The sequence below is a fragment of the Canis lupus genome, chromosome 22 (genome assembly GCF_048164855.1).
Source record: "Canis lupus baileyi chromosome 22, mCanLup2.hap1, whole genome shotgun sequence".
Lineage (NCBI taxonomy): Eukaryota > Metazoa > Chordata > Mammalia > Carnivora > Canidae > Canis > Canis lupus.
The window spans coordinates 2029513-2056753 of NC_132859.1; the positions used below are offsets into that span (position 1 = coordinate 2029513).

The following is a 27241-nucleotide window of genomic DNA, read 5'->3' on the forward strand; positions in this document are numbered from 1 at the left end:
TTAAGGTTCTAAGAAGTTTATTCTAAATAATCAGTATTCTCTTCCAACCAGATGAAAACAAATCCTATGACATTATACAGGCCTCCAAGATCTTCTTTTTAAAAGTTAAAGTGTATTTTTACTATGTAAAATAGAATTGCATATTAATCACTTGAGCATCCTTGGAAATATATAAATCTCTGTGTCTAGCCTGAGCTACCAAGGACAGCTCAAGTTTTGATCCAAGTACCTGTTTGGATTCAGTATGTGGTGGCTTTGGGACCTAGAAATGCCTGATGTTTGGGGATGCACGTAGGGGCGCACCACAGTTAGAGTCTACTCACACCATAGCAATGAGTTTTCCTTTGATTTATTTTTTTCTTTCTTATATATGATGACTGGAGGTACTCCAGGTACTATACCTTCTAAAGCAGTATTGCCCAACAGAACTTTCTGTGATGATATTCTGTGATGTCCAATATGGTAGCCACTAGCCACACGTGCCTGCTGACAGTAGTATGTCAATGCATGTTTAGCAACTGACTCACATAAACACAAAGCCAGATTTGTATCTAGTCTCCATGGTGTAAATATTCTCACCATGGCCAATTCCAAGGTGACATCACCAATTGTGGAGCTGGGAAGAGGTGGCTTGCCAGGACCGGCTAGTGAGCATTTTAAAATGTGGCTAATGTGACTGAGGAACTGAATTTTAAAATTTATTTAGTTTTTATTAATTGAAATTAAAGTAGCTACACATGGCTAACATATTAGACTGTGCAATTCTAAAGAATACCAGAACGCTTTGAAAATACATTGTCTCTCAAGGTGGTACCTCTAGATAAAGAGATGAGAGAATGAGAGATAAAGAGATGAGAGAAGATGAACAGCTTTTCCAGAGAGTCATGGGCGTCTTTGGAAGGGAAAAGGCTGCTTGTTTTCTTTCTCCTTAAAAAACAAAACAAAGAACAGAAAACAAACCAGGAAGACCAAAGCTGCTTTTGATGAAACATATCCTTTTTATTTATGCTACGGATATTGTCATATTATAAATATTAGTACAACAAGAAACCAGTTTATGAAGCATCTGGAAAACATTCATAGACCAAAGTTCCAAGGACTTTGTGAACTATTACTTAAGAGTTATGTATCTAAAATTTGTTTCAAATGTTAAATTTACATTAAGAATAACTTTTGCAAGAAATCTATTTGTACTTAGTAACTAAAAATTAAATTAATATTCCATTATATACAATTAATCTGGGAAGGAAGAGGGTCCTTGCTAGGTCTGAGCAGCAGTTTCCATTATTCAGAGGCGAGTCCACACTGAAATAGACCAGGTTATCCTTGGGAGATGAGGCTCCCATCGCCACAAATATGTTTTCATCTCTTCAAAAAGGGAGTCAGCTTTTAAAAATCAAGAGAATTCACTTGCAAAATCTGGATTTAAGACTTCTTTTGAAAAACCATAACCCCTGGCAAGTTGGGGCCTGCCATAAGAGGCCTCTCTCAGAGAAAACTAGTCTAGGAGAACTAGTCCATTCTCCCAGTAGGACTCTACTTACAAAACACAAAGATAAAGTTATTAAGAATTTCAAGAAAACATCTGCAGATCATTAAACTCAAGTGGTAGGAGGCCTTTTTGAGTATGAGGCCCCGTGATACTATATTTGTCACGTATTCCCGCAGCCGGCCCTGCCTATCATTCAGAGTGCTGTTGCAAAGGCTGTACCATATCTTCTGTACACCAAAGGAGGGGCCACTAAGTCCCATTTGATGTTTAATTTACACAGACTGTTAAGGAGTTATTCAGAGTATGGTTTCCCCATTGGGTCTTGGTTAATATATACACACATATACATCCATACAAACATATACACATATACACAAAAACAGGCGTGTAAATAAATGACACGCAGGTCTTAAAATAACAAAGCAACCCTAACAAAACCTTAGATTATGTTTAGGAGGCCTCTGGCTGGCTTAGTTGGAAGAGTATATAACTTGACCTCAAGGTTGTGAGGTGGAGCCCCACATTAGGTATAGATATTACTTAAAAATGAAATCTTTTTATAAAATTATGCTTAGGACATACTGTTTCAGAAATTATGGAGGTAAATTACATTTTTCAAAATATTTCCCTTCGTTCAAAGATATCTAGAATTGGAAATATTTGCAATTAAAGGAGAAAGGCTTTAGTTGTTGGGAAAATGTTAATTATGTAAAACACCCCGTTATCATTTGATGTTGGATATTTGAGGTGTTGGAATATCTAACCACATTAATTATTAGTTATGTAATTTATGCTATTTTACTTTTATTTATTTATTTTTAAAAATTTATTTATTTATTTGAGAGAGTGAGAAAGAGCATGAGCCAGGCTAGGGGCAGAGGGGGAAGGAGACTGAGCACAGAGCCAGACATGGGGCTGGATCCCAGGACCCTGAGATCGTGACCTGGGCCAAAGTCAGACACTTAGCCAGCTGATCCACCCAGGTGCCCCTAATTTATGCTGTTTTAAAAATAGGCTTATTTTGAGGCACCTAGGCAACTCAGTTGGTTAAGCATCTGACTCCCGGCTCAGTCATGATTCCAGGGTCCTGAGATCCAGGCCCCTGGTGCATTGGGCTCCTTACTCAGTGGGGAGTGGGCTTCTCCTTCTCCTGCTGCCCACCCCCACCACATTCCTGCTCTCTCTCTCTCACCCTCTCTTACTCTCTCTCCAATAAATAAAATCTTTAAAAATGTAAGTTTATTTTAGTAGAAAAAAATTCCATACATAGCTATATTGTATGTTTGTATGATTTGTCTCGGCTATTCATTCTGGAGACTATTTAAACCATCCCACCTACGTAGCTAAAACCAAGGCACAATGACCATGAGGAAAACTACCTGAGTTAAAAATACTGTACGGTGTTCTTGGCAGGAAATAACCAACATCTATAGTTTCAAACCCATTAAATAATAATGAATATCATAATGACAGACCTTTGTTTGTAGTTCCTCTTGTTCTTTCTTATACTTTTGGATTATTTCTTGGTGTTTTTCCTTTTCAATATCAAGTTCCAGTTTAGCTTCTTCCTTAAAAAGCAGAGCTTGCTCCTCAAATTCAACTAAATGTCGGGCTCTTTCCTTGGAAAGCTCAGCTTCAATCTAGGAAATAGAGTAAATTAAGCTTATTTTCAGACTCTAATTTTTTAAGATTAATTCTAATATTAATTTTTTAATGAATCCAATTTTTAAATTCTAATAATTAAAAATAATCTGATTCAGAATTTAGGCCACAAAAATTTGGGTCAAATATTTCAAGATCTTCTAAGACCTTCTAAGACTCGTAAAGTGAATAGAAAAGTTAGGGCAATATATCATGACAGTTTTTGGAAATACTAAAATCTTAGTCTTCTGTATATTTGTATTATAAACTAAGTCCCTGTCAGAAATCCCATAAGAAAAAAAAAGAAGATTTTGATGTCTTTAGACTAAGTTCTGCTGAAAGCTCAGAGGGGATACACAGTACAAATGTTGATTTTTTTTTTTTAATGGTCTTTCCTGATGGAGATCTCAGAAAGTTTTGGAGTCACAGTTTATCATTTTAATGTGATTGAGGTCAAAAGGATGATTAAGGAAAAACTCAGTCAAGTCAGTGATGCCTGTATCTATGTTGGACTCAGATAGAACCACAGCACTGGAGGGGACCTTAGAAATCCCCTAGTTCCATTTCTCAAGCTTCCATGAATAGTGGAAAGAATAAGCAAGGGCTTTGGATTCAGATGAAGTTGAGTTTAAATCCTGGCTCTAAATCCTGGCTCTGCCACATTCTAGCTGAATAATCTTAAATCGTGACTGTAACCTCTCCTGGTGGAGTTACAACTAGTTCCCTTGGGAGTTATTAGGAAGATAAATGGGACAAACCGTATGTATAAAGCTCTAGCACGAGCAGGGATTCATTAGTCAGTGGAGAATACGTCTATGTTCTGACGCTTGAGTCCCTACCACAGGATCTTCCCCAAACCATTGCCTGCCCTGTGCCTCAACACCGCTAGAAACCATAATTCACTTCTTCCCAGCAAGCATTTCCATTTTCAGACAGTGCTAAGTATTAGGCAGTTTTTCCTTTAGTTCAGCCAACATCTCTCTCCCTGTGGTTTTTAACCATTGGTTTTGGCTCTGCTTACTAGAACACGTCTTTGAGTACTGGAGTCATCCAGGTCTGGTTGTTCATCTAGTGAGATTAGAGAATCTCAGTGACAGACTGGCTCTAGATTTACATTGTGCAATGACTGTAAACGCCAGATAGCTTGGGAGGAAAATGTCAAACTTGTGACTGTGACTCTGAGATTCAGACCACTACGAGAGGAGGAGAGAGGTTAATATGAATTTCTCAGGGGAAACACTGAAACCAGTGTACCAGGAAACAGAAAATTTGCTAAGAAAGTTTACATAAAGCCCTTTAAATTAAATAAAATTCAGATAGAAGAATAGCCCCAGCGTGGGGTCAGTTGAGTTTATTGCACTAGTTATAGGACTAAGCGTTTCCTCTACGGCAAAACAATTATGTTTATACTCAATGCAAGTAGTTATTTTGGCTCTCTCAAAATAAATTTCTGGATCGTTTGAGAAAAAGGATGTTAAGGAGCACTTAGGAACATGATAGCCCTGCTCAAATGTGTTGTTCTCAGACTTCTAAAGGCAAGAGAAGCCTTGGGGGCACTCAGGAAAAAAACAAAACAAAACCACCAGATGTTCTTCTGAATTCCAGGTACTTACATCTACCTGCCTCCCGCTAGCCAATACCACAGGTGTCTCTAATAAACTGAATCGGAAACCTAGATACAATCCCTTCCCCACCTGTTCCTTCCCCAGTCAGGACACAGAAACCACAATCCATGTAGTTATTCAGGTCAGCAACGGGGCATCATTTTTACCATTCACACCTAATCCAGCACAAGTTCTATTCAGTTTGCCTTCAACAGATGCCTTGAATCCATTCATTTATTTTCATTTCCACTCCTAACGCTCTAGTTCTGGCCGCCACCACCTTTTCACTGGCCTCTTTCCTTCCACCCCTGCTTCTCTCCAATCCGTGGTACACACAGCAGGGTGTACTTGACAAAATATAAATTGCATTATTTTATTTCCTCTTAGTGGTTTCTCAATATGTTAGTATAAAATCAAAACTCCTAAACATGATCTTCTACTGGGCCACCACCAACCCACGTAACACTTTGTGTGAAGCAGAAAAGTGCCCCGTCCTTAGGTGAACATAGCCTCATGCTGAGGACAGCACCTGGTGGGCAGAGCGCTGGCTGGATTCCAGCTCCCTTCCCTCCCTTGGCCTGCACTGCGCTGTTGGGCACAAGGCAAACGCTGTCTACGGCAACCCCGGGCCCCTCCAGCCTGACTTTCCCTTTCCCCATTTGATTAGCACACAGTGCTCCAACCACACTGGGATGGATCAGTTAAGAACACATGAAAGGAGGATATCAAAAGCAAAAACATTTGAAAAACTTGCAAGGTTCGACTTTAAGAGTTAATAGCCCACGAGATACCCTGACACCGTTAAAAAAAAATACAACTAAATAAAACAGTTTTTGAGAAGCTCAAGAGAAATATGTGTTGAGGTGTTCAAAAAAAAAAATTCCTTGTGTAGCTAATTGGTAGAGCCAACTAGTCATTTTAGGACAAAAAGACATCTCTCAAAATATGGACTGATTTCTTGAATTAAGAGAATAAGAACATATAAAGACCAGGTGGGACAGGCCAAACTGTAAACTAGACAACAGAAAGACTTTAGACAGACTCTTAGAAAGTTATTTAATTGTATTATGGGGAAGAATCTAGTTATGCAATCAGTAGAGTCCTTAGAAGAGGACGAAACAAAGTATTCAGGGAAGAAAAGGTAGCTCACAGACTCAATGAGTCAAGTAGCAAGGAGATCTCCTTGCCCCTACACTATTCCTTGGAGCGAGCTATTGTAGGTAAAGAGAGGGAGAAAAAGAAAAGAATAGAAGGAAGGTGGGAAAGAAAAAGCACGTAGGTAGAAGAGAGAAGAGTGATTTGCTGAGTTGAGTTTTAATTTGCACAACCAGAGAAAGGGAAGCAAAGTAAGGAGCTTCAGGTGGGATTTCTAAACATTTAAGGAAGCTGCGATGGATGCCAAGGGCCACCTGAACGTGTTGACACCGTAGCACAGAAACATGATACCCCTGGTTCCTTCATAATCTGAATAGTTTGAACAAAATAATGAGCCCACAAACCCGATGGTTTTGTTAAGCCGGTGCATTATTTGTCATTGAGGAGACGTACTCATGCCAATTACCATGTTTATGCCTTTTATAGGTTGGTACAAGCTCCGAGATGGGGGCACCTGGCTGTGGCTCAGGTGGTGATCCCGGGGCCTGGGCTGGAGCCCTGCGGGGGCTCAGTGGGGAGTCTGCTTCTCCCTCTCCCCCTCCCCCTCCCCCTCCTCCTCCTCCTGCTGGCGCTCTCTCGCTCACTTTCTCTCTCAAATAAACAAAATCTTAAAAATAAATAAATAAAATCTCTTAGATTAAAAAAATAAACATAAAAAATAAATATCTTCGATGGCAGAATGTGTGCTTATGCAAAATAAATGAATTTGGTGATGGTGCTTACATAAAAGATAAATGACTATATAATAGCTAATAGTAATTTTAATAATCGTGGGGGAAATTCTGATTTCGAAAACCAAAGCATGAATAATATACAAGCTCAGGAGTTACACAAATTAAAATAAATGATCTCTGTACAGATTTCAGGTTCTAATTTTTTTTTTTTTTTTGCTTTTTATTGATCCATAGCTCCCGTTAGCTCAGACTCTCTCCTTGGTGAAGGTTTCCTGATGACTCTAGAGCACTCGGAGTATGTTGTTTTTTGACTCCCTTTGAATTTGTATGGAAACACATAACTACTATTTTATAACACCCGCGTCTAATACGGATGTGCAAAATGCTGTCTTTTCACTATTTTCCGCATGAGATATTTATGGTTGATTCTGTGATAATTTTCTGTCTATGGAGCCAAATACCATGTTGTAACATAATCACTCATTAGTGATGATCCCCATAAAAGCAAGGGAATTTCAGATGCTGAAGTAGAAATTAGGCCACTTGTGTATATTTGATGGGTACCTATATAATTTTAAAAAATATATCTCCTAAAAATAAATTATTTTGCTGTTTTCCAAAAATTAAAAGCAAACGCTGGTGGAAAACTAACACACCAGATTATTTATGAATTAACTACTGAATAAAAATATTGTAAAAGTAGATGGTTATTTAAATATAAAAATTTTGCAGTAAAAAAACCAATGCTAAGGAATCAGAATATGTATTGAAGTCCTGCCAAGAATTGAGTGAACTCAGGATGAAAGGAGAGACTATTCACTTGGTGGTACCAACACAAGGTAGGGTGGCATAGTATTAACTCATTTAATTCTTATAATATATAATAATAATAATAATAATATATAATAATTCTTATTCACACTGTCTGGATCCTAAAATAGGACCAGAGAGGTTAAGTACCTTCTCCAAGATCATAGAGCTACTACGAGGTGGAGACGGTGTGCACACCTACCTGTTTCTGGTAGATCCCCTGGCTCACATGTTTCATTCTTCCATCTAGCCTGTCTCCCCACACACCTACATAGCATGGTGATTAAGGGCATGGACTTCGTATTTATTTAGTTTCAAAATGTTTGGGGATCTTTCCAGATAGCTTTTTGTTCATAAATTCTAATTCAATTCCACTGTGGTCAGAAAAGATACTTTGCATGTTTTGAATCCTTTTAAACTTATTGAGAGTTATTTATTTTCCAGAATATGATCTATTTTAGTAAATGTCCCATGTGCACTTGAGAAGAATGTTTATTCTGCTGTTAAATGGAGAATTTTATAAATATTAGGTCATGTTCGTTAAAAGTGTTGTTTAATATATCTCTTTAAAATAAATTGTTATAGGGGCACCTGGGTGGCTCAGTGGTTGAGTGTCGGCCTTTGGCTCAGGTCGTGATCCCAGGGTCCTGGGATCAAGTCTTGCATCGGGCCCCTGCATGGAGTCTGCTTCTCCCTCTGCCTGTGTCTCTGCCTCTCTCTCTGTGTCTCTCATGAATAAATAAAATCCTTTAAAAAATTGTTATAAAAAACTATTACACTATTTTCCACAGACTATATCTCTACTAATTTTCCAGATGTTTTTCTGTCAATTATTGCGAGACGGCTATTATTGACATCTCTAATTGTGGATTTGTCTATTTCTTCTTGCTGTCCTAACAATCTTTGATTACTTTTAAAACCATGTAACTAGGTGAATAACATGTAGGATTATTATGTCCCCTTGGTGAACTGATCCTTTAAACATTATGAAATGATCTTCATCATCCTTACTAATATTCTAAATATTCTGATAGCTTTGCTTTGAAATTTACTTTTCTTTTTTTGAAAATATTTATTAATTTATTTTAGAGAGAGAGAAAGAGAGTGCCTGCATGAGCTAGCAGGAGGGGGAGAGGGAGAGAGAGAGAATCCTCAGCAGACTCTGTGCTGGGTGGACTCTGACCCTTGGCTTGACCCCAGGACCCTGAGATCATGACCTGAGCCACAATCGAGTCAGCTCCCCACTGACTGAGCTACCCAGGCCAAAATTTACTTTTCTAACAGTAACCTGGTTCTTTTAGTTTTCTTTTGATTTGTATCAGCATATACTCTGTTGTACATCCTTTATTTTTAACCTATTTATGAAAAGATTTCTTTATATTAAAGTGTATTTTTTTGTAGGGAACATAGTTTTGGAATTTTATCCAACATGACAATCTCTGTCATTCAACGGGGATTTTTAAGCCAGAGCTTGGCAAACTATGGCCCAAAACGGACTAAATTTAGCCATTCATTTGCTTATTGTCTATGGCTGCTTTTAAGCTATAATGGGAGAGTTGAGTGGTTGCAACAGAGACTCAATGTCCCACAAAGCAAAAATATGTACTAACTGGTCCTTTATAGAAAAAGTATGATAACCTCTGGCTTACATGATTTACATTTAATTTGATTATTGATATGATTAGCTTTAAAGTTATCTTGCTATATGTTTTCTATTTGACCCATCTCATCTTTTTTCCTTTTCCTCTTTTTCTTTTTATCTTCTTCTGAATTGAGGGTTTTTTTAATTTCGATTTTATTTTCTTTGTTGGCTTGTTAGCTATAATTTTTTTCCTACTTTTGTGGTTGCTTTAGGATTTTAGCTTAATGCAATCTATCTTCTCGTGATAGATCACTTCATGTATAGGAATCTCACAATAGTATACTCTGTTTTTCCCTTAGACACTGTGTTATTTTTTAATATATTTTGCTTCTACATGTTATAAGTCTCATATTAGTCAATACTTTGTTTCAATAGTTAATTATATTTTTAAAAATTCAAATAATTAAATGCTCATGTTTATCCACATTTTAATCATTTCTGATGTCCTACATTCCTTTGTATAGATCCATATTTTCATATGGTATAATTTTTCTTCTGACTAAAGGACTTCTTTAAACATTTCTCACAGTGTGGTGATATATTGCTCAACTTTTTCATTTCTGAAAAAGCCTTTCACCCTCATATTTGAAGGGTACTTTCATTTTGTATGGAATTCTAGATTGGCAGCTTGCACTCCCAGTCCCCTCATTCTTTCAGTACTAAAAATACTCACCTTCTTCTTGCTTATATTGTCTTTTATTTTTGGTTTGTTTTCTAGAGAGAGAGGGGTAGGGAGGGACAGAGGGAGAGAGAAAATCTTAGGCAGGCTCCACACCCAGCATGGAGCCCAATGTGGGGCTTAATCTCACAACCCTGAGATCATGACCTGAGCCAGTCAAGAGCCTGATGCTTAATTGACTGAGCCACCCAGGTGCCCTAATCATACCGTCTTTGATGAAAAAAATCTGCTGTCATCCTTACCTTTGTTCCTCTCTATATGTCTCTTATTCTCTGGTGGCTTTTAAGATTTTCTTTCTATCACTATTTTTCAGCAATCAGATTAGAATGTTCCTTGGTGTGCTTGAAGTTTGTTGAACTTCTTGAACGTGCAGGTTTACAGTTTTAATTAAGTCTTGAAATTTTTCAGCCATTATTTCTTCAAATATTGTTTCTGTCCTTTCTTCTCTCTCCCGTCCTTTGGGAATTCCAATTATGCATATACTAGTTTACCTGTATTTGTTTCATAGTTCACTGATGTTCTTATTTGTTTTGAGTCTTCTATTTTTGTTTCATTTGGATTGTTTCATTTGTGTGTATTCAAGTTCAGTAAACTTTTCTTCTGGAATGTCAAATCTGCCATTAATCCCAGTCAGTGTACTTTTTATCTTAGATATTGTATTTTTCATCTCTAGAAGTTCACTTTAAATCTTTTTTATATCTTCTATATCTCTACTTAACATAGTCGGTTTTTCCTCTATTTTTTGGACAAATAGAATACAGTTATTGCAACTGTTTTATTGTCCTTGTCTGTTCATTCTAATATATGTGCTTTTCTGAGTCAATTTTTACTTATTGATTTTTCTCTAATTATGAGCTCTCTTTTCCTTTTTCTTTTTAATGGCAGTTTTTGATTGAATTTCCATTGTAAATTTTACCTTGTTAGATGTTGGATATTTTTGTATTCTTGTGAGTATTATTAAACTCTATTCTGGGATGCAGTCAAGTTTCTTGGAATCAGCTTGACTTTTTAGTTCTTCTTTTTAAAATTTGTAAGTCAGAATCAGTTCAGCATTTAATCTGGGGCTAATTTTTTTCCTCCTACTGATGCACGACCCTTCTGAGAACTCTACCCAGTGCCCTGTGAATTATAGGTCTTCCCGTCTGGCATTGTGTGAGAATTTGGTACTCCTCTCTGTCCTTTCAGGTAGTCTTTCTCTGCCTTTGGGTAGTTTCCCCACACATATGCACTGACCATACATACACTAAATGGGGACTCTCTAGATCTCCAGCATTCTGTCTGTGTGCAGCTCTCTGCTGAGAACACTACTCTGTGAACTCTAGCTATCTTCATCTCTCTGGTCTTCTCAAGACCAAGAAAGAGATGACAATGTCATATTAATGATTTTCCTCTCTCGTGAGGAAAGAAAAGTCCGTGCTTTTTTTTGAGCACTTGAAGCAACTTCAGTCCATATTCTCAACTTTTAAATTTGAGCAATCACAGAGCTCACTTCTGTAAGAAGTCTCCTATCTGTAAGAATCATTGTCTTTTGTTGTCTGGTATTTGGTGTCTTGAAACCATTGTTTTCTATCTTTTCTCCAGTGGCTTAGTGATTTTGGAGGGAGAGTAAATCTGGCTTGTATTAATCCATCTAGGCCAAATGCAGAAGTTTTGAATTTTGTATTTAGCTTTCATTTTTTTCCCCAAGGTTTGTATCAGTTGTTATTTCCTGGCTATATAGCCTTGGCAACTTACCTAACTTCTCTGAGCCTTATTTTTTTCCATGAGCTACCAGGAATAATAATTTTATAATAATTAAAATTACATTTATGGAAAGCACAAGGCCTGGCATATAGTAAACACTAATACTGGAGGCTACTTTTATTATCTTGATTAAGGATTTAAATCAGATGATATTTGCAGGCCATTCTAGATCTAAAATTTTGTGATCTTATTAATTCGATTTTGAAAATTACATGCTATAATTTTTCAAATTAAAGTGTGCTCTCAATATTATTTTTAGCCAGACATTTCTTATGCATAAATGTACAATGATATTTTTATGACAAGTTCATCTCTGTCAAATTTTGTTATTTTACAAGTTATTCTTTTAAGTTTCATTAATAGTACCCTAAAACACATTAGGGATTACTCAGCCATTTGCCCGTTATATTTTGAAGGAAAATTTGAGATTTTTTTGTTTGCTTCCCTTTGATGCTAGAATTGACTATCTCTTGAGGTAAACCCCAACCCCACTACCCTGCATTTTCACTATCAATTCAGCTGCTCACTTAGGAAGGTTCTGTTTGTTTATTTAACTATTGACTTTTAAAAGCTCTGCGCACTATTTAAAATGAGGTCAATAGTAGTACAATTCTAAAATGTTCCTAAATGGGACGATATTTTAGTAATAATCTGACAAAATATTTGGCTGGGATTTGTTTATCACACTAAAAAATAATAATCAACACATGGCTATCACTTAATGTCAGCACTCTGGCTATAGGAAATTTTTTAATTACAAAAATTTTAACTGAAAAGTAACAACATTGTGCATTTGGAACCAATTTTAAATGTTCAGTATGCACATTAATTTATTTTCTTCACATCAAAGGAATACTTGAAATAAAAATCTATGGCAATTAGTAAATATGCAGTTATTTTAAAATGTGCCATCCTTGTTGCATAGCAACTATTGATTCTATTATGTGCTTTTTACATACTCTAAAATAATTAAGTACAGGCACAAATTGCTATCTACTTTTTTTGAATGTTAAAAGCATTTAAGTTATGAAGTTTATTCTAATATGTATATTATATATTTGTAAAGGGAACACTTCATTCCTACACAAAGGCACAGTGACCCAAGAAAGAGATGACAATGTCATATTAATGATTTCCCTTTCTCATGAGAGGACTTTTTGGGAACTTTTTATTCATAGTCTCAATAACTAACACAGCCAAGACATAATTATCATTCCTTGGCTTTACTGATCTGGATCTTGATTTACTGCTAAGCTAAATGATAAGATTTATTAATAAGAAGTCATGTCCTCTCAACAAAATGAAATGCCCATTTATATCATAGAAAATTATACATGCCAAAATGCATCTATGATATAATTAATTTATTAGAATGATATCATGGTCTTAGCAAGAACTTAGAAAATCTTACATAGGTTTATTTTCATCATCAAATTAACAGCATGAGGCAAGATCATAATGCTTTTATATGATCAAATGCTAACACTAACTTGGTCCACTTGCTCTGTCAGTAACCTCATAGACAGGGTACAGTGAGCAGCAGTAATAGAGTAAGTAGATTGTAAATGCGGAGACTTCTCTAGTAGATTGTATCTGAACGTCCTTCACGGGGTGTGACCACAGAGATAAGGAACTTGTACACAGCAAAGGCAGGAAAGTTCACTCTGTCAGTCTATGAGAAGCTCAGGTGTCTGAGGGAAGGGAAGAATCTGTGGATTTCTATTCACATTAATTCCATCAGTGAAATTTCTGCATTAAGAGATATTTACAATATCTCTTCATACACACTTCCAAATTGCTCTCCAAACGGTTGCTGTAACTTCCAGCCCCTTAAAGAGTGAATATGAGAGATTATCTCACTAGACTTCATCACAATGCCAAAACTGCTCTGTTAACTGGATGGGTTAAAAAATAATCTCATTATTTTAATTTGCAAATTTGGATTGCTGAGTAGGTTGAGCTTTTTTTTTTTTTTTTTTTTTTTTGTATTTTCAAACATGGATTCATAAGGATGGAGGAAGTGAATAAGAACAGACTAGCCAACTGTACCCCAAAGCTAGTAAAATTAGAAAGAATTTTTTAAAATGTGGGCTTTAGAGTAGAAGGAAAAGAAAAAGTCTATGCTTTTCTTTGAGCACTTGAAGCAACTTCAGTCCATATTCTCAACTTTTAAACTTTTAATTTTTGCCTCTATGGAACTGTTGTTATAGTGATCACTTATCTTACAGAATGAGTGTGTGATCCCTGAGGGACAAGGAAAGTGAGATTGTTTTATAGAGGGCCAGTAATGCCTCAGTATGGCCAACTGAGTAAAGAATGGAAATGAAAGTGAAAAATTTAGAACAGACCTGAGCAAGCAACAATCTCTAAAGGGTTTCGATTTGGTGGATGGTAGGGCGGAAGAGTCCGCGTGGAGATGTTAGTTTGAAGGTGGCCACTGCTTGTCCCTTGAGGTTACAAGTTATAGGGCCTAGACATCACAGAGAAGAATCTGGTAATAACCAAACAGCTTGTCAAGACTTTAGTCAAGCAATCTGAATTTCAGTAGCCAGCTCTAGCTTGATATGCAAATTTACAATGTTATCAGAAAACCAAGGATGAGGACTAGTGCTAGGGAAGGTATCAGTTGGGCAAGAGAAAGAGGTGGGAAGGGTTCAGGGCATTGTTCAGGGTACAGCCCAGGGACCAATCAAGGAGTATCAGAAGTTTATGGCAGGGAGATGATGTCTGTAAGCCTCAATGACTAGAGCGGTACAAGGCCTGAGGAGGTAGAGACCAATAATTTTTAGAATATTATTTGTATCCTTTAAAATTATCAAAGTAATACATATTTATTACTGAAATCTTGAAAAATTTTAGAAAGCCCAAAGACAAAAAAAATCAATGCGTTTTCAGTACTCTAAGAGAAAACATTTTCTTTGCAAATAATGAGCTAAATTCTTACACATTTTACTTTGCCAGAAGTTCATAACTGAGTAATTTTGCCATTTTCCATTCTCTTGTAGTATCTTCTTAAAAGCAGAGAAATTGTAAGAATAATTGAATATTCTTCTGCTTTTAAGGATGTAGTCAAATGAAGTTTCTGTCACTTTACAGGAACAAGGTAAATACTTAAAGATAAAAATTACACTTTTACATGAGAACTAAGGGCTATCTTAATTTTACGAGATTTCAAATTCTGTTCTTACCTTTTTATTTCCATTATGTTGTTTGATATTTTGGAAAAGACACTTACAAGCATGTTTGGTCTAGGAAATTCCAGAAGGAATCAAAATGTGCATAGAAGCAAAGATACCTGGAATAGTCTCCTGGCAAACAGAATTTTTAAAAGCAAATAAGACACATGCAGATGAAAGCTACATTATTGTTACCTTCTCTCTCCAGTTATCATCATTCAGCAGCTTCTGTCTAAGGGTTTCCTGCAGCTGCTCGATGCTTTTCTGATGTGAAATCAGCATTAGTTCCCTGAAAACCATAAACCCAACAAATGAGTCAAGACCCTGACACTCTTCCTAAATTGCAGCTCCTGGCTCAGGTAATAGTATTTCACAACTTAGTCTGTTTCTTCTCTTTAGCAATATATATACTGCCTCTAGATACTACTTGTACCATTAACAGCAATTTACAAACACTACATACAAGGTAAGTATTTTTCTCAGGCATAATTTTTGCTTATTAAGTTATTTCTTTTGCATGAAATAGTAACAACATATGTGGAGTCATAAATACCATAAAATGTTATACATTATGGTTTCAAAGTTTATGACTAAATTCTAACACTAGACAATATTTTGTTTCCTAAAAAAAGGAAAATAGGTTGGGATATGCCATAAAATCAACATATGTTTGCGGTTCTTGCTAAATTTATTTTTCTTATACTTGTCTTAAGTACTGATTGGAACAAACCAAATGAAACAGAAGGTAATGTCTGAGATATGGTATAGTATAAAACATATTAGAAAATTGAAAAAAACATAAAGAACATTTTAATATTTTAATCCACATAAATGGATCTTAAAGTTTAGTTCATAATCCTCTGGGTGGAGGAAAGCGCAGAAGATTCGTTAAGAGCATTTCACAGGGGCACTGAAATTAAGCTTCTGAATATCATAAGTAGTGGCAAAAGCACATTTGTTGATCAGGGCTCCTTCCCTCTTCTGTAATGACCATGTCTCTCCTTAGTTTTTATATAGGTGATTCTTCTCCATTGCTTATTCCTCTTCCTAATCTATTTGTGTTCCATTACCACTCTATTCCTTTTAGCTCTGACTCCTTTCTCAAAATTGTGGCATTCAATTACAACTGCTTATTGGACATTTCCACCCTAATGAATCATTAATACCAGATACATTCAAAAACAAATCCACCATCATCTCCTACAATATTGGTTTCCCTTTTGACTTCTAAAAATCTTCAAGAGTCAAAATCTTTGGTTTGAAATCCCCGAGTTTTCCCTGACTCTTTCTTCTTCTTGTCCCACCACATCCATTCAACACCAAATTCTCTATTTTGCTTCCTGAGTGCTCCTCAAACTATTTCCTCTCCTCCTTTCCTACTGCCAACAGTCTTTTTAAGGTTCTTGACTTTCTCTCACCTATAGCACTATAATAGACTCTCAATCTATCTCTTGATTTCTTTTCTGGTCTTATAATTAAACTTTTTTTTTTTTTTTTTTTTTTTTTTTACCTAATAAAAATAATGCCAACATTTCTAGGCTAGAAAAACTTAAGGACACAAGCTTAAGAAGATATGTTGGACTTGGTAACCAGGATTATGAATATCATTTGAGGGAAAATGATGTTTAAAAAAAAACTCCCCAGACTTCTCTTTCTAGAAATGTGTTGGATGAGGTACTTTGACAACTCTCCTACTGAAAATAAGTAAACATTTTTTTAACTTATTAAAAAAATCTTAAACTTCATCAGTGAGCTGGACAAAAAGTAGAAAGAATGCAGAGGAAAAAACTCAAGTGAAAGGACAGAAAAAGGATATGAGCGGAAAACTTGAAATCTGAACAAGGTCTGTAGTTTAGTTAATCGTATTAGACCAATGTTAATTTCATAGTTTTTACAGATGTGTCCCTGTTATTAAAAATGGGCCAAACAAGGGCAGCCCAGGTGGCTCAGCAGTTTAGCACTGCCTTTGGCCCAGGGCATGATCCTGGAGACCTCCGATTGAGTCCCACATTGGGCTCCCTGCATGGAGCCTGCTTCTCCCTCTGTCTGTTTCTCTCTCTCTCTCTCTGTCTCAAATAAACAAATAATCTTAAAAAAAAGGGGGGGGGCCAAACAGAAACATAAACTCCCTCTGTATTGTCTTTGTAAAATTTTTTGTAATTTCAAACTAAATCTTAAAAAAAAGAAAGTAAAAGGAAGAACCCCCAACAATAAGTAGAGCATTGAAACCAATTCTTACCTTGAAGGTACCTTCCAAATCTGATGAACCTGAGCTTTAAATTTCATAACCATGAAGGGCTCAGGAGGGAAAGAGTAAAAGGAAACTCACCTGCATGAAGCTGCATCTCAAAGAGCTGCACATGCAGTTTATGTGTGAAATTCACACCTAGTATGTGTAAAATTCAAATAACATCTCTCAAGGTACAGAAAGAAAATTACTACTTTTGAATTTTGGTGCTAGGGAGAGGGAAAAATATAAATCTCTCACAAGAATTTATAAACACAAACTAACCCTAACACAGGTTTGTATTGTGAATTCATATAACCTGAGTGATTCAAAAAGCTTCATGTTGAAAGGATATCTTCAAGTCATAATAGGTTAACTTTGCCTCTAGATGCCTGATAGGAAAAAAAAAAAACAAAAACAACACAGTATTTTGGGAACAACCTATCTTCAACATGGGACTCAAAGATTTTCTACAGTTATAAAAGTCAAGACCTATGAAATCATGTTTTTTTTTTTTAAATCACAAAACTATAAAAGAAAAAAAGCCAGTAAGAGAATGAGCAGACACAAATGAAAGCATAATCAAACTCATGAGTGTTGAATTTTCAGATACAGAATATAGAATCAGGATATTCAAAGAAATAAAATATTTATTTAAACAACATTTAAATAAGAAATATGATTGATTTAACATGAAATATGAAAAGAACTAAATCAAACTTGTAAAACTTAAAAATATAATAATCAAAATGAAAAACAGTGGGTGGTCCTCTAGCAGATTATTCATAGCTAAAAAATGAATAAACTTAAAGGGAGATTTAAAGAAATTGTATGGAGTAAAGTACAGGAAGTGAAAAATACAGAAAATATAAAAGAGAAGTTAATATATGGAGGACAGAGTGAGAAGATCTAATATATATCTATTTATTATTTCAGAAGGAGAGGAGAGATAAGGGAGAGGAAGCAATATGTCAGGGGACTATTCTAGACTAATGAAAAACACTAACTCACAAATCTAGAAAGCCAAATGGATTCCAAGCAAGATAATAAAAAATGAATCTTCCATCAGGGCCTCTGTTGGTAAACATGAAGAACATCAAAGTTAAAGAGATCTTAAAAGAAGCTGGAGAGAATAAAACCATTATCTTCAAAGGAACCCAAACATATTGAAAGTTTATTCTCCAACACAAACGAAGGAAGTCAGACAGCAAAATAATATGTTCAAAATCTTATGAGAAAATAACCACCAACTAAAGTTAGGTACCCAGCAAAACTATCTTTCAGAATGAGACAGATAAACAAAACCGGAGTGTTTACTACCAGCTAAAGGACCTTTACAAAGGAACCTTCTAAAGAATATGCTTTGCAAGAAGGGATAAGATCTCAGAAGGAAGGTCAGCATGCAAGAAGAAATGTGAGCAAAGAAACTGGCAGACACATGCAGGGAGGACAACTTCTTGGGCATATGGTCAAGACAGCTGTACAAAGCCCATGCTCAGAAGGGGATCCCGTGCTTCAGAATGAATGCTTTTTGGTCACCATCATGAAACTCTTAATAATTTTATCTTTAAATTTGTGTTTTATGTGAGGTCTCATGGGACAATTGAGTATGTACCAGGGGCTTGGCTTGGAGCCTTGGCTCACACACAGTCCTACCTCCTACCACCTCTCAGTCCCTGCTCCTCAGCCCTTGCCCAGCCTCTTCTGCCTTCCTCTGCTTCAGGCATGGTCTCAGGTACAGGCACCCATGGGAAGGGTGCGGTTTGGGCATGTGCACTCCCCCTGCTCTGAATCATAGGGAGGTGTACTGAGTGCCTGTGAAAGCCTGCATCCGTTCCATGATGTCCCCAGGCCCCAGGGAGCACCACATTCAATAGTAATCATGAAAACACCATGCCAGGTTGAAAGAGATACTGTGAAGTCAGGGGAAAAAAGCTTTGTAGCTTTTTGAACAGGAGACCCATGTTTTCATTTTGTACTGGGCCCTGAAAATTATGCAGCCAGCTCTGCATGCAGGTGATTATAAACAAATATCTGCATAAAATACAGTTTTAACTATGTCTAATTAGTGGGGCTAACAAAAGGATAGAACTAGAACAATAGACAAAACTGTAGACTATACGTTAGGATGGCAACCATCAGAGCTCAAGTGTTCTTTGGCCCTTGCATGGTTGGGAGTTTGAGATATTATTTTTAGACTTCACTAAGTATGCATGGTAAAATTTCAAAAGTAACCACTTAAAGAATAGAAATAGAATATACCATTAGAGGAAAAAGCATAAAGAAAATAAACTCCAACAATACCCCTCTACCCAAAGGCCCAAAAAGTAGAAACAGTGCAGAAAGGAAAAAAATAGAAAGCTTAAGGTAGCAATCACATTGATGGCAAATAAATTAAACTCACAAGTTAAAAAAGAGAAACAGGCCTGATAAATGAACACAGCTGAGTTCTTTATCAGAGGCATTCTTAAAACATAAGGACATGGAAAGATTTTTTTTTAAAAAGATGTAGAAAGAAAAAGTATAAAGAAAAACAAGTATGCAATTAAATAAATATTAGACAAAGTAAACTTAAAGACAAAAGTCATGGGCAGCCCAGGTGGCTCAGCAGTTTAGCGCTGCCTTCAGCCCAGAGCCAGATCCTGGAGACCCGGGATTGAGTCCCATGTCGGGCTTCCTGCGTGGAGCCTGCTTCTCCCTCTGCCAGTGTCTCTGTCTCTGTCTCTCTGAGTCTTTCATGAATAAATTTAAAAAAGATATTAAAATAAAAAGACAAAAGTCATTATTCTTGGCTTCTAGTGAGACTAGATTAATTCACCATAAATAGTCTAAATTTACATGCACCTGTTCAAGTAGCCTTAAAATATATAAAGCAAAATCCAATAGAACTGTAAGGAGAAGAAAAAAAAAAAAAAGAACTGTAAGGAGAAACTATAAAATCCATACTATAGTGGTAGATTGCAACACAGTTCCCTCAGTTACATCAGTCAGTCTCTGGACCCACCATATAAGGCCATGGAAATTCACACTACATAGCTCCGTGCTATTATGTGAGAGGCCTTCCTATGAGGTACAATGCAGCAACCCAAAGTCAAGCACACAAATAATTCAGTAAAAATATAGAGGTTTTAACAATGCCAATAAGACAGATTTAAGGTACACATATAGAACTCTGTACCCGAATAGAAAAACACACATTTTCCGGATCACATGAATTGAGGACTACATCCTAGGCCAGAAAGTAAATTTCAAACAATTGTCCAATTAACCTGTATATTCCAATATGGCAGCCACTAACCATATGTAGCCTCTAAGCAGTAAAGGGTAACTGGTTCAAATTAGGATGTGCCTAATTTTAAAATGCATACCAGATTTGGAAATTTAGTAACACCCCAAATCTAAAATATCTATGATAATCTTTAGAGATGATTACATATTTAAATGATAATTTGTATATATGGAGTTAAGTAAAATATATTAAGGTACGTTTTACCTGTTTATTTTTCTCTTTTAATATGGCAATTAAACATTTTTTAATTACATATGTACATAGTCTAATTCACATTATACTACTGAACAGCACTGTTAGAGTCCATATTCTCAGAATACAAATGTCTGTAACGAAAGATACGTAAAATATCCCCACGTATTAGGAAATTTAAAAAGTGTATTTCTGAATAAGTCATGGGCCAAGTAAAAAATAATAATTGGGATTTAAAAATACTTAGAATTGAACAGTAATGAAATCTCTACATATCAAAACTTATGGAACACAGTTAAAACAGAAAGGACAAATCAATTGTGGTATAGTTTAGACTGTGATGCAGATGGAGAAATGAATGCTTTTCAACTACATGCACCATAATGGACAAGTCCCAGAAACATAATCTTGAGCACAAAGAAAATCACTGGGTAACACATACAGTATGATTTTAGTCCTATGAAGATAAGATATATGCAGACTCTTTTTTTTTTTTAAGGAATGTAAGCATACTTGGTAAAATCATAAAGCAAAGAAACATCAGGTATTATCTGTAGGTTTTTACAGACGCTCTTTATCCATGGGAGAAAGTCCCCTTCTCTTCCTAGTTTGTGAGAACCGCAAAATGCACGTTGATGGCTTCTTGTGCGCAGGAGGCACTGGGGTGGACCTGGGGAGAAGCGCAAAGGGACTTCTAAGCTAAGGTATAAGGTTCTTTCTCCTCAACTGAGCGGTTGCACACAGATGTTCATCGTACTGTGCTTCCTTACGCTTCATACCTATGTTCATTCACCTTCTATGGTCTAGCCAATATTCATGTGAAAAATAATTAGTGGTAAAAGCCTGAGCACATGCATGTGGAGGAAAAGGAATCAAAGGGAAAAAGATGAAGGTGAAAGACCAGGCTGGTGACCAGCCGGGTGGAGTTAGCTGCCAGTTACGCGCACTAGGGACACGGCAGGGTCATTGGGCCCTGAAGGGACAGAGGTGAATCAGGAAAGCAGGATCCCTTGTCCAAATGGTGCTCAAGATCCATAAAGGAAAAGGAAGATTTCCCTTTAGGAGTGGGAGGTGCACCCAGCAGGTTCTGACGCTTGCTTAGCCGTCTCTAAGCTGGAGGAAAGGAAATGAAACAGAAGAAACGAAGAATGAGGACAAGCAAAAGTGGGATTACATTAAAAACCTCGTTTGTGGCTTTCCTCCAGATATTTGGCCATTCCTGTCTCCCTTGCAGACTCATCTTCCTGTACTTGTTATTTCAACATTCGTGTTCCTCAGCACTTTTTCCTTCCTACCCTTCCTCTAGGTGATCTTATCCACTCCTATGCTTGAAATGCAATCTAGATGCTGACAACTCCCAAATTTTTATCTCTGGCTCAAATCTATTCTCTGAGTGTCTGACTCATGAATCCAGCTCACCATCTGACTGCTCTACTTTTATATTTCAGAGACGTCTCAAACTTAACGTATCTGTAATCTCAGAGGCTTAAAGTACTAGAGTTTATTTTTTGCTCATGTACGTGTCATCTGCGGCTTTGCTCCCCAGGTTTTGTTCCAGGATGTAGCTTAAGGAGCAGCTCTTACCAGGAATGCTATTTTTGTGACAGACAGAAATGAAAAATCTCCAAAACGCTGGGTCTGTTAAGGCTTCTACTCAGAATTGGTGCATTCTCTCACATTTCAGTGGCAAGAGCAAGTCAAATGGCCCGATAGCAGGCAGGTGTGGACCGAACAGTTGTCTCACTGGGAGGTGTGCACCTGGCACCACCTGGAGTTCCTCACACTTCTGAGTTCCCTGGAAGCCACTGCGAGGATCTCTACCCTGAAGGTGGACAATTTTCCTTGCTGAGATTGTAGTTCCTTTTTATTGCTGAGTAGTACCTCACTGTATGGCTTTATCAATTCACCTGTTGATAGACACATAGGTTGTTTCATAGGTTTTGGCTGTTGCAAATAAAGCTGCTATGGATACCTCTGTGCAAGTTTGTATGTGGATTATTCCATTAGTTTCCCTGGGGTGAAACATGTGGGTAACAAGGTAAGGGTAATGCTTAACTTTTTAAGAAATTTCCAAACTGTTTCCCAAAGACATTGCACTGCTTTACATTCCAAACAGCAGGGTATGAAAATTCCAGTTTCTCCACATTCTCATCAACACTTGGTTATGTTCAGACTTTTTAATTGTAGACATTCTGAAAGTGTGCAGTAGTATCTCACTGTGGCTTTAATTTGCATTTCCCTAATGACTAATGATGTTGAGCATCTTTTTTTGTGTACCTATTGACCACCTTTATATCTTCATTGGTGAAATGTCTGTTCAAATCTTTTGTTCATTTTTTATTAGGTTGTAATGGTCATATAATGGAGTTCCTAAAGTTCTTTACATATTCTAGAAACAAGTCCTTTATGAGATGCATATTTTGCAAATATATTATTCCAGTCTACAGGTTGTCTTTCATTCCCTGTCTTTTAAAGAACAGAAGTCTTGATTTTAATGAAGTCCAATATTTCAGGGCTTTCTTCTTTTATGGAACATTCTTTTGGTGTTGAATCCAAGAAATCTTTGCCCAACTCAAGGGAGGGTGCATGCCCCTGAGTGGGGGTGGTGGGGAAGGGGAAGAGGCAGAGGGAGAGGGAGAGAAAATCTTAAGTAGACTCTGCGCTGAGCACAGAGTTCGATTTGGGGCTTGATCTCATGACCCTGAGATCATGACCCAAATTGAAATCTAGAGTCTGATGCTTAACTGACTGAGCCACCCTGGCACCCCTACATTGGATCTATAAGTCTATTTGGAGATAATTGCTCTCTTAAAGATATTGAGTCTTCTGTTCCATGAATACTGTATAACTCTCCATTTATTTTGGTCCTTTTTAACTTCCCTGAGCAATTGTAGTTTTCAGTGTATAGGTCTTGCCCATCTTTTGTTAGATTCACCCCTAGGTATTTCATGTGTTTTGAACTATTTTTGTAAATACCGTTTTTAAATGTGAATTATTTGCAAATACATGGAAATTAATTGATTTTGGATGTTGATCTATTTTCTTGTAACCTTACTAAACTCACTTATTCTAGCAACTTCTTTTGTAGATTTCATAGGGTTTTCTATGTTAGTGAGCATGTCCTCTCCAGCTGAGCAGGGAGCTTATGCAGGGCTCAATCCCAGGATCCTAGGATCATGACCTGAGCTGAAGGCAGATGCTTAACCAACTGAGCCACCCAGGCATCCCCGGGAATTGATTTTTTTATATCCTATACGGTTTTGTTTTCCATGTCATTGATTTCTGCTGTAATCTTTATTAACTTTCTTCTTACTTTGGATTTGCTCTTCTTTTTCTAGTTTTTTAAGTAAAAGCTGAGACCTTTTTTCTTTTTTCACATTTATTGCTATAAAGTTTTGCTTTAGTGACATCCTACAAATTTGATATTTCCATTTAGTTCAAAATGCTTTGTAATTTACTTTTCGATATTTTCTTTGATCTATGTCTCCTTTAGAATTCTGTTATAGAGTGTAAAAATACTTGGGGAATTTTTGAGATACTTTTGTGTTATTTATTTCCAAATTAACTACATTGTGACCAGAGAACACACTTTGTATGACTTGATTTCTTTTAAATTTCTTTGGTTTTATTTCATAGACCAATTATAAGGTCTATCTTGGTGAATATTCTGTATGCCTTTGAGGAAAATTCTGCTGCTGTTGGGTGGGATGTTGTATACATGCCAATTAGGTTAGGTTGATTGATTGCTAAGTTCAAGTCTTCTATAGCCTTACTGATTTTTCTATTTTTAAATCTATTATTGTGAGAGGCTAGTGAAATCTCTAATAATAATTGTGGATTTTTCTACTTTTTTCAGTTCTATCAGTTTTCACTTCATATATTTTTAAGCTCTATTATTAGATGCACAAACATTCAAGATTATGCCCTCCTGATGAATTGATCTACTTATCATTTTCATTTTTTTTTGAGAGAGAGAGAGAGAGAGAGAAAGAGAGGAGGGAGGGAGGGGCAGTGAGAGAATCTTAAGAAGACTCCATTTCCAGCATGGAGCCTAACATGGGGCTCAATCTCACAACCTTGAGATCATGACCCAAGCTAAAATGAAGAGTCAGAAGTTTAATGGACTGAGCCACGCAATTGCCCTGATCCATTTATCATTATGAAATGAATTTTATTCTTAGTAATGTTTTTTGTTCCAGAATCTACCTTATATGATATCAATAGTATTTCAGCTTTCTTTTGATTAACACCAACTTGGTATATTTTTTTCATTCTTTTAATTTTAAATTATTTATGTCATTACATTTAAAATAAATTTCCTATAGGTAGTTTATAGCTGAATCTTACTTTTTTTTATATAACCTGATCATCTTTGCCTTTTAATCGGAATGTTTAGACACTTTACACTTAATTGAATTATTGATATGGTAAACCTTAAATCTATCATTTTGTTTCCTATTTGTCTCATCTGTTGTGTCCTTTCCCTTCATATATATAATATATATATATAAAAGATTTTATTTATTTATTAATGAGAGACACAGAGAGAGAGAGAGAGAGAGAGAGAGAGAGAGAGAGGCAGAGATACAGACAGAGGGAGAAGCAGGCTCCCTGCAGGGAGCCCCACTCGGAACTTGATGCCGAGTCTCCAGGATCACACCCTGTGCCAAAGGCGGCGCTAAACCGCTGGGCCACTGCGGCTGCCCGAGACAGATATAATTTTGTTGCCACTAGTATACTACCAGACTACCAAAAGTAGAATCCATTCCATATACATTCGTCTGATGGACCAAGTACAAAACACCACTGCTGTTATATGTTTTCTTTTAGAACAAAAACTGAAAGTCTAGTAGATTATAAAAGCTAAAATATAGTAGGTCAAGGTTTAAACAATGTTAATGAAGTGATAACAATTCACTGAATTTTTAAAGAGTTATGAAGTTCCCTATGACATTTCCACAAAGCATAAGGTGTTTTGAATGAACTCTTTTAAAAATTAAGGACTGAAAGTCGGCAGTGGTAAGTTGGCTTGATATTTATGGCTGTAGAAATGCGGAGGACTTTCAGATCTCTTTATTCCTGCTGAGCCTCTGATCCAGACTCCAAGAACCCTTTTACGATTCTTTAGTGGGACAAGGCAGAAAGAATAATGAGATGTGATTGTACAATTACTTACTGCCCTTGATTAGCATGAAATGGGCATTGAGTAATGTAAACAGACATGATTGTATGTGTGGAAAACATAATCCTGATTCCAAAAATAAAAATCTCACTTATATACTATACCCAAGGGAGAGCTTACACCTTGTTCAGGAATACAAAACCATTGTAAGACACTGATGATTAACAAAAAACTTGTGTTAAAAGAAACTAAAAAGGATCAATTTTGACTCTTATAAGGCTTTTTGCTAGAAATATAGAGGAATGATAAGAAATAAAACATGGTTAGATGCATATTCCATGCATGCTGAATGGAATGTTCCATGTTATAAAAAGCTGAAAATGTGTAGCCATTTTTAATATCATACAGACCTCTAATTTCCTCTTCAGAACCAGTACTAGAGATAAAGATGCCTTAGAGTTACAGGAAACAACACAGACTTAGGTCCTAAATTTGGATTTTACTAAGAACCTAATAAAGAAGATTATCACTAGCATCCAGGAGTTTGGATTGTAGTCTCGCCTCTGACTTTTGACAAGTCATTAGATCCCTGGACCTGCGAGAAATACTGAGAACTTTTGAGTCTTACATCATGCAATCAGTGGTTTCATTAGGATTAAATCAATTCTCATCCATACATCCATCTAGTCAGCAAATATTTACTGAATGCCTATTGTGTGTCAGGCACTGTTTTAATTTCTGGCGATACAGTGGTTCTTTCTTGCCATTTTTTGGTAATACACTAATGCAATTGCCTACATTTTAGAAGAAACAATATCCTGAATCATCTAAAGTGACACAATTCATGAGGCAATGCTGGCTCAGGCGCATGCATATCAGCCTTGAGCTCTCTGCAGTGTTATGCTGCCTTTCCTTTTATATTTGAGAGGGAGGTGTGGCTATCTGTAGCACTCTACCCTGAAATTTCATGAAATACTGTTTAAAAATAACATTTCTGGAGTTGGCACAATAGGCAAATTAGGATCTCTCGCAATTAAGAGTACTTATTTTTAAAATTTTAACTTTTAAATTCTTAGACCCCAAAGAAAATGAGAATCTACTTTCTTATATACATGCAAAAATCTAGATTCCCTTAATTGTGGTTAAAAATGTAACTGCAAACAAATGTCAAACCGTAATGCCAAACGACAGCTTTAAATTCTATTTCACAAGTTGTTCTCTTAGAGATGTCTTCACATTGTCAATCAAAGACATAATTTTGATTTTGCCACAACTCCTGCCTTAGTTAAAAGCAGTTCAGTCTGTGGTATCATAAGAAGTTTGGCAAGCCTCTTGTTCTGAGAGCTGTTGATAGATAGGAAATCAGAGAAAGAGGTGAGTCTTGGGGGAAAAAAAAAATAAGGTTTGTTATTTTAGAATGATGTTACTTAAAACATTTTGTTTCACAATGCTTTCAACTAATAGGATAGCATCCAAATTGAATCACTCCACAGACTGATTTTTACAACTTGAAGAGTAAAGCAGGTAACATTGAATTCAATAGACATTTAATAAATAGCTACATCACCAGTGCAGGGTATACACATTGATAAGATATGATGCCTTATGGGGTTAGCAACCTGAGAAAAGATCAAAGAGGGGGAATGCATTTTCTGAGCATTTACAACCTATCAGGCACGATGCTAGATGCTTTTTTTATTTTATTTTATTTTATTTTTTTATTTTTAGAATAGCCTTCATGAGAAGATAGCTGTTATTACTATCCCCATCTTACAGATAAGGAAAATGAGCCTGA

General features: G+C 36.3%; 1 protein-coding gene across 10 annotated transcripts in view; it reads right to left on the reverse strand.

Annotated features, from left to right (window-relative positions):
- LEKR1 (leucine, glutamate and lysine rich 1) overlaps positions 1–27241 on the reverse strand; it is a 170536-nt gene that overhangs the window by 16603 nt on the left and 126692 nt on the right. For all 10 annotated transcript variants that reach the window (XM_072792166.1, XM_072792169.1, XM_072792168.1 and 7 more), the window contains 2 exons: positions 14812–14905; positions 2968–3132 (listed from right to left, as the gene is read on the reverse strand). In XM_072792166.1, the coding sequence (XP_072648267.1) occupies positions 2968–3132; positions 14812–14905 (259 nt within the window). The remainder of the gene's footprint in view (positions 1–2967; positions 3133–14811; positions 14906–27241) is intronic.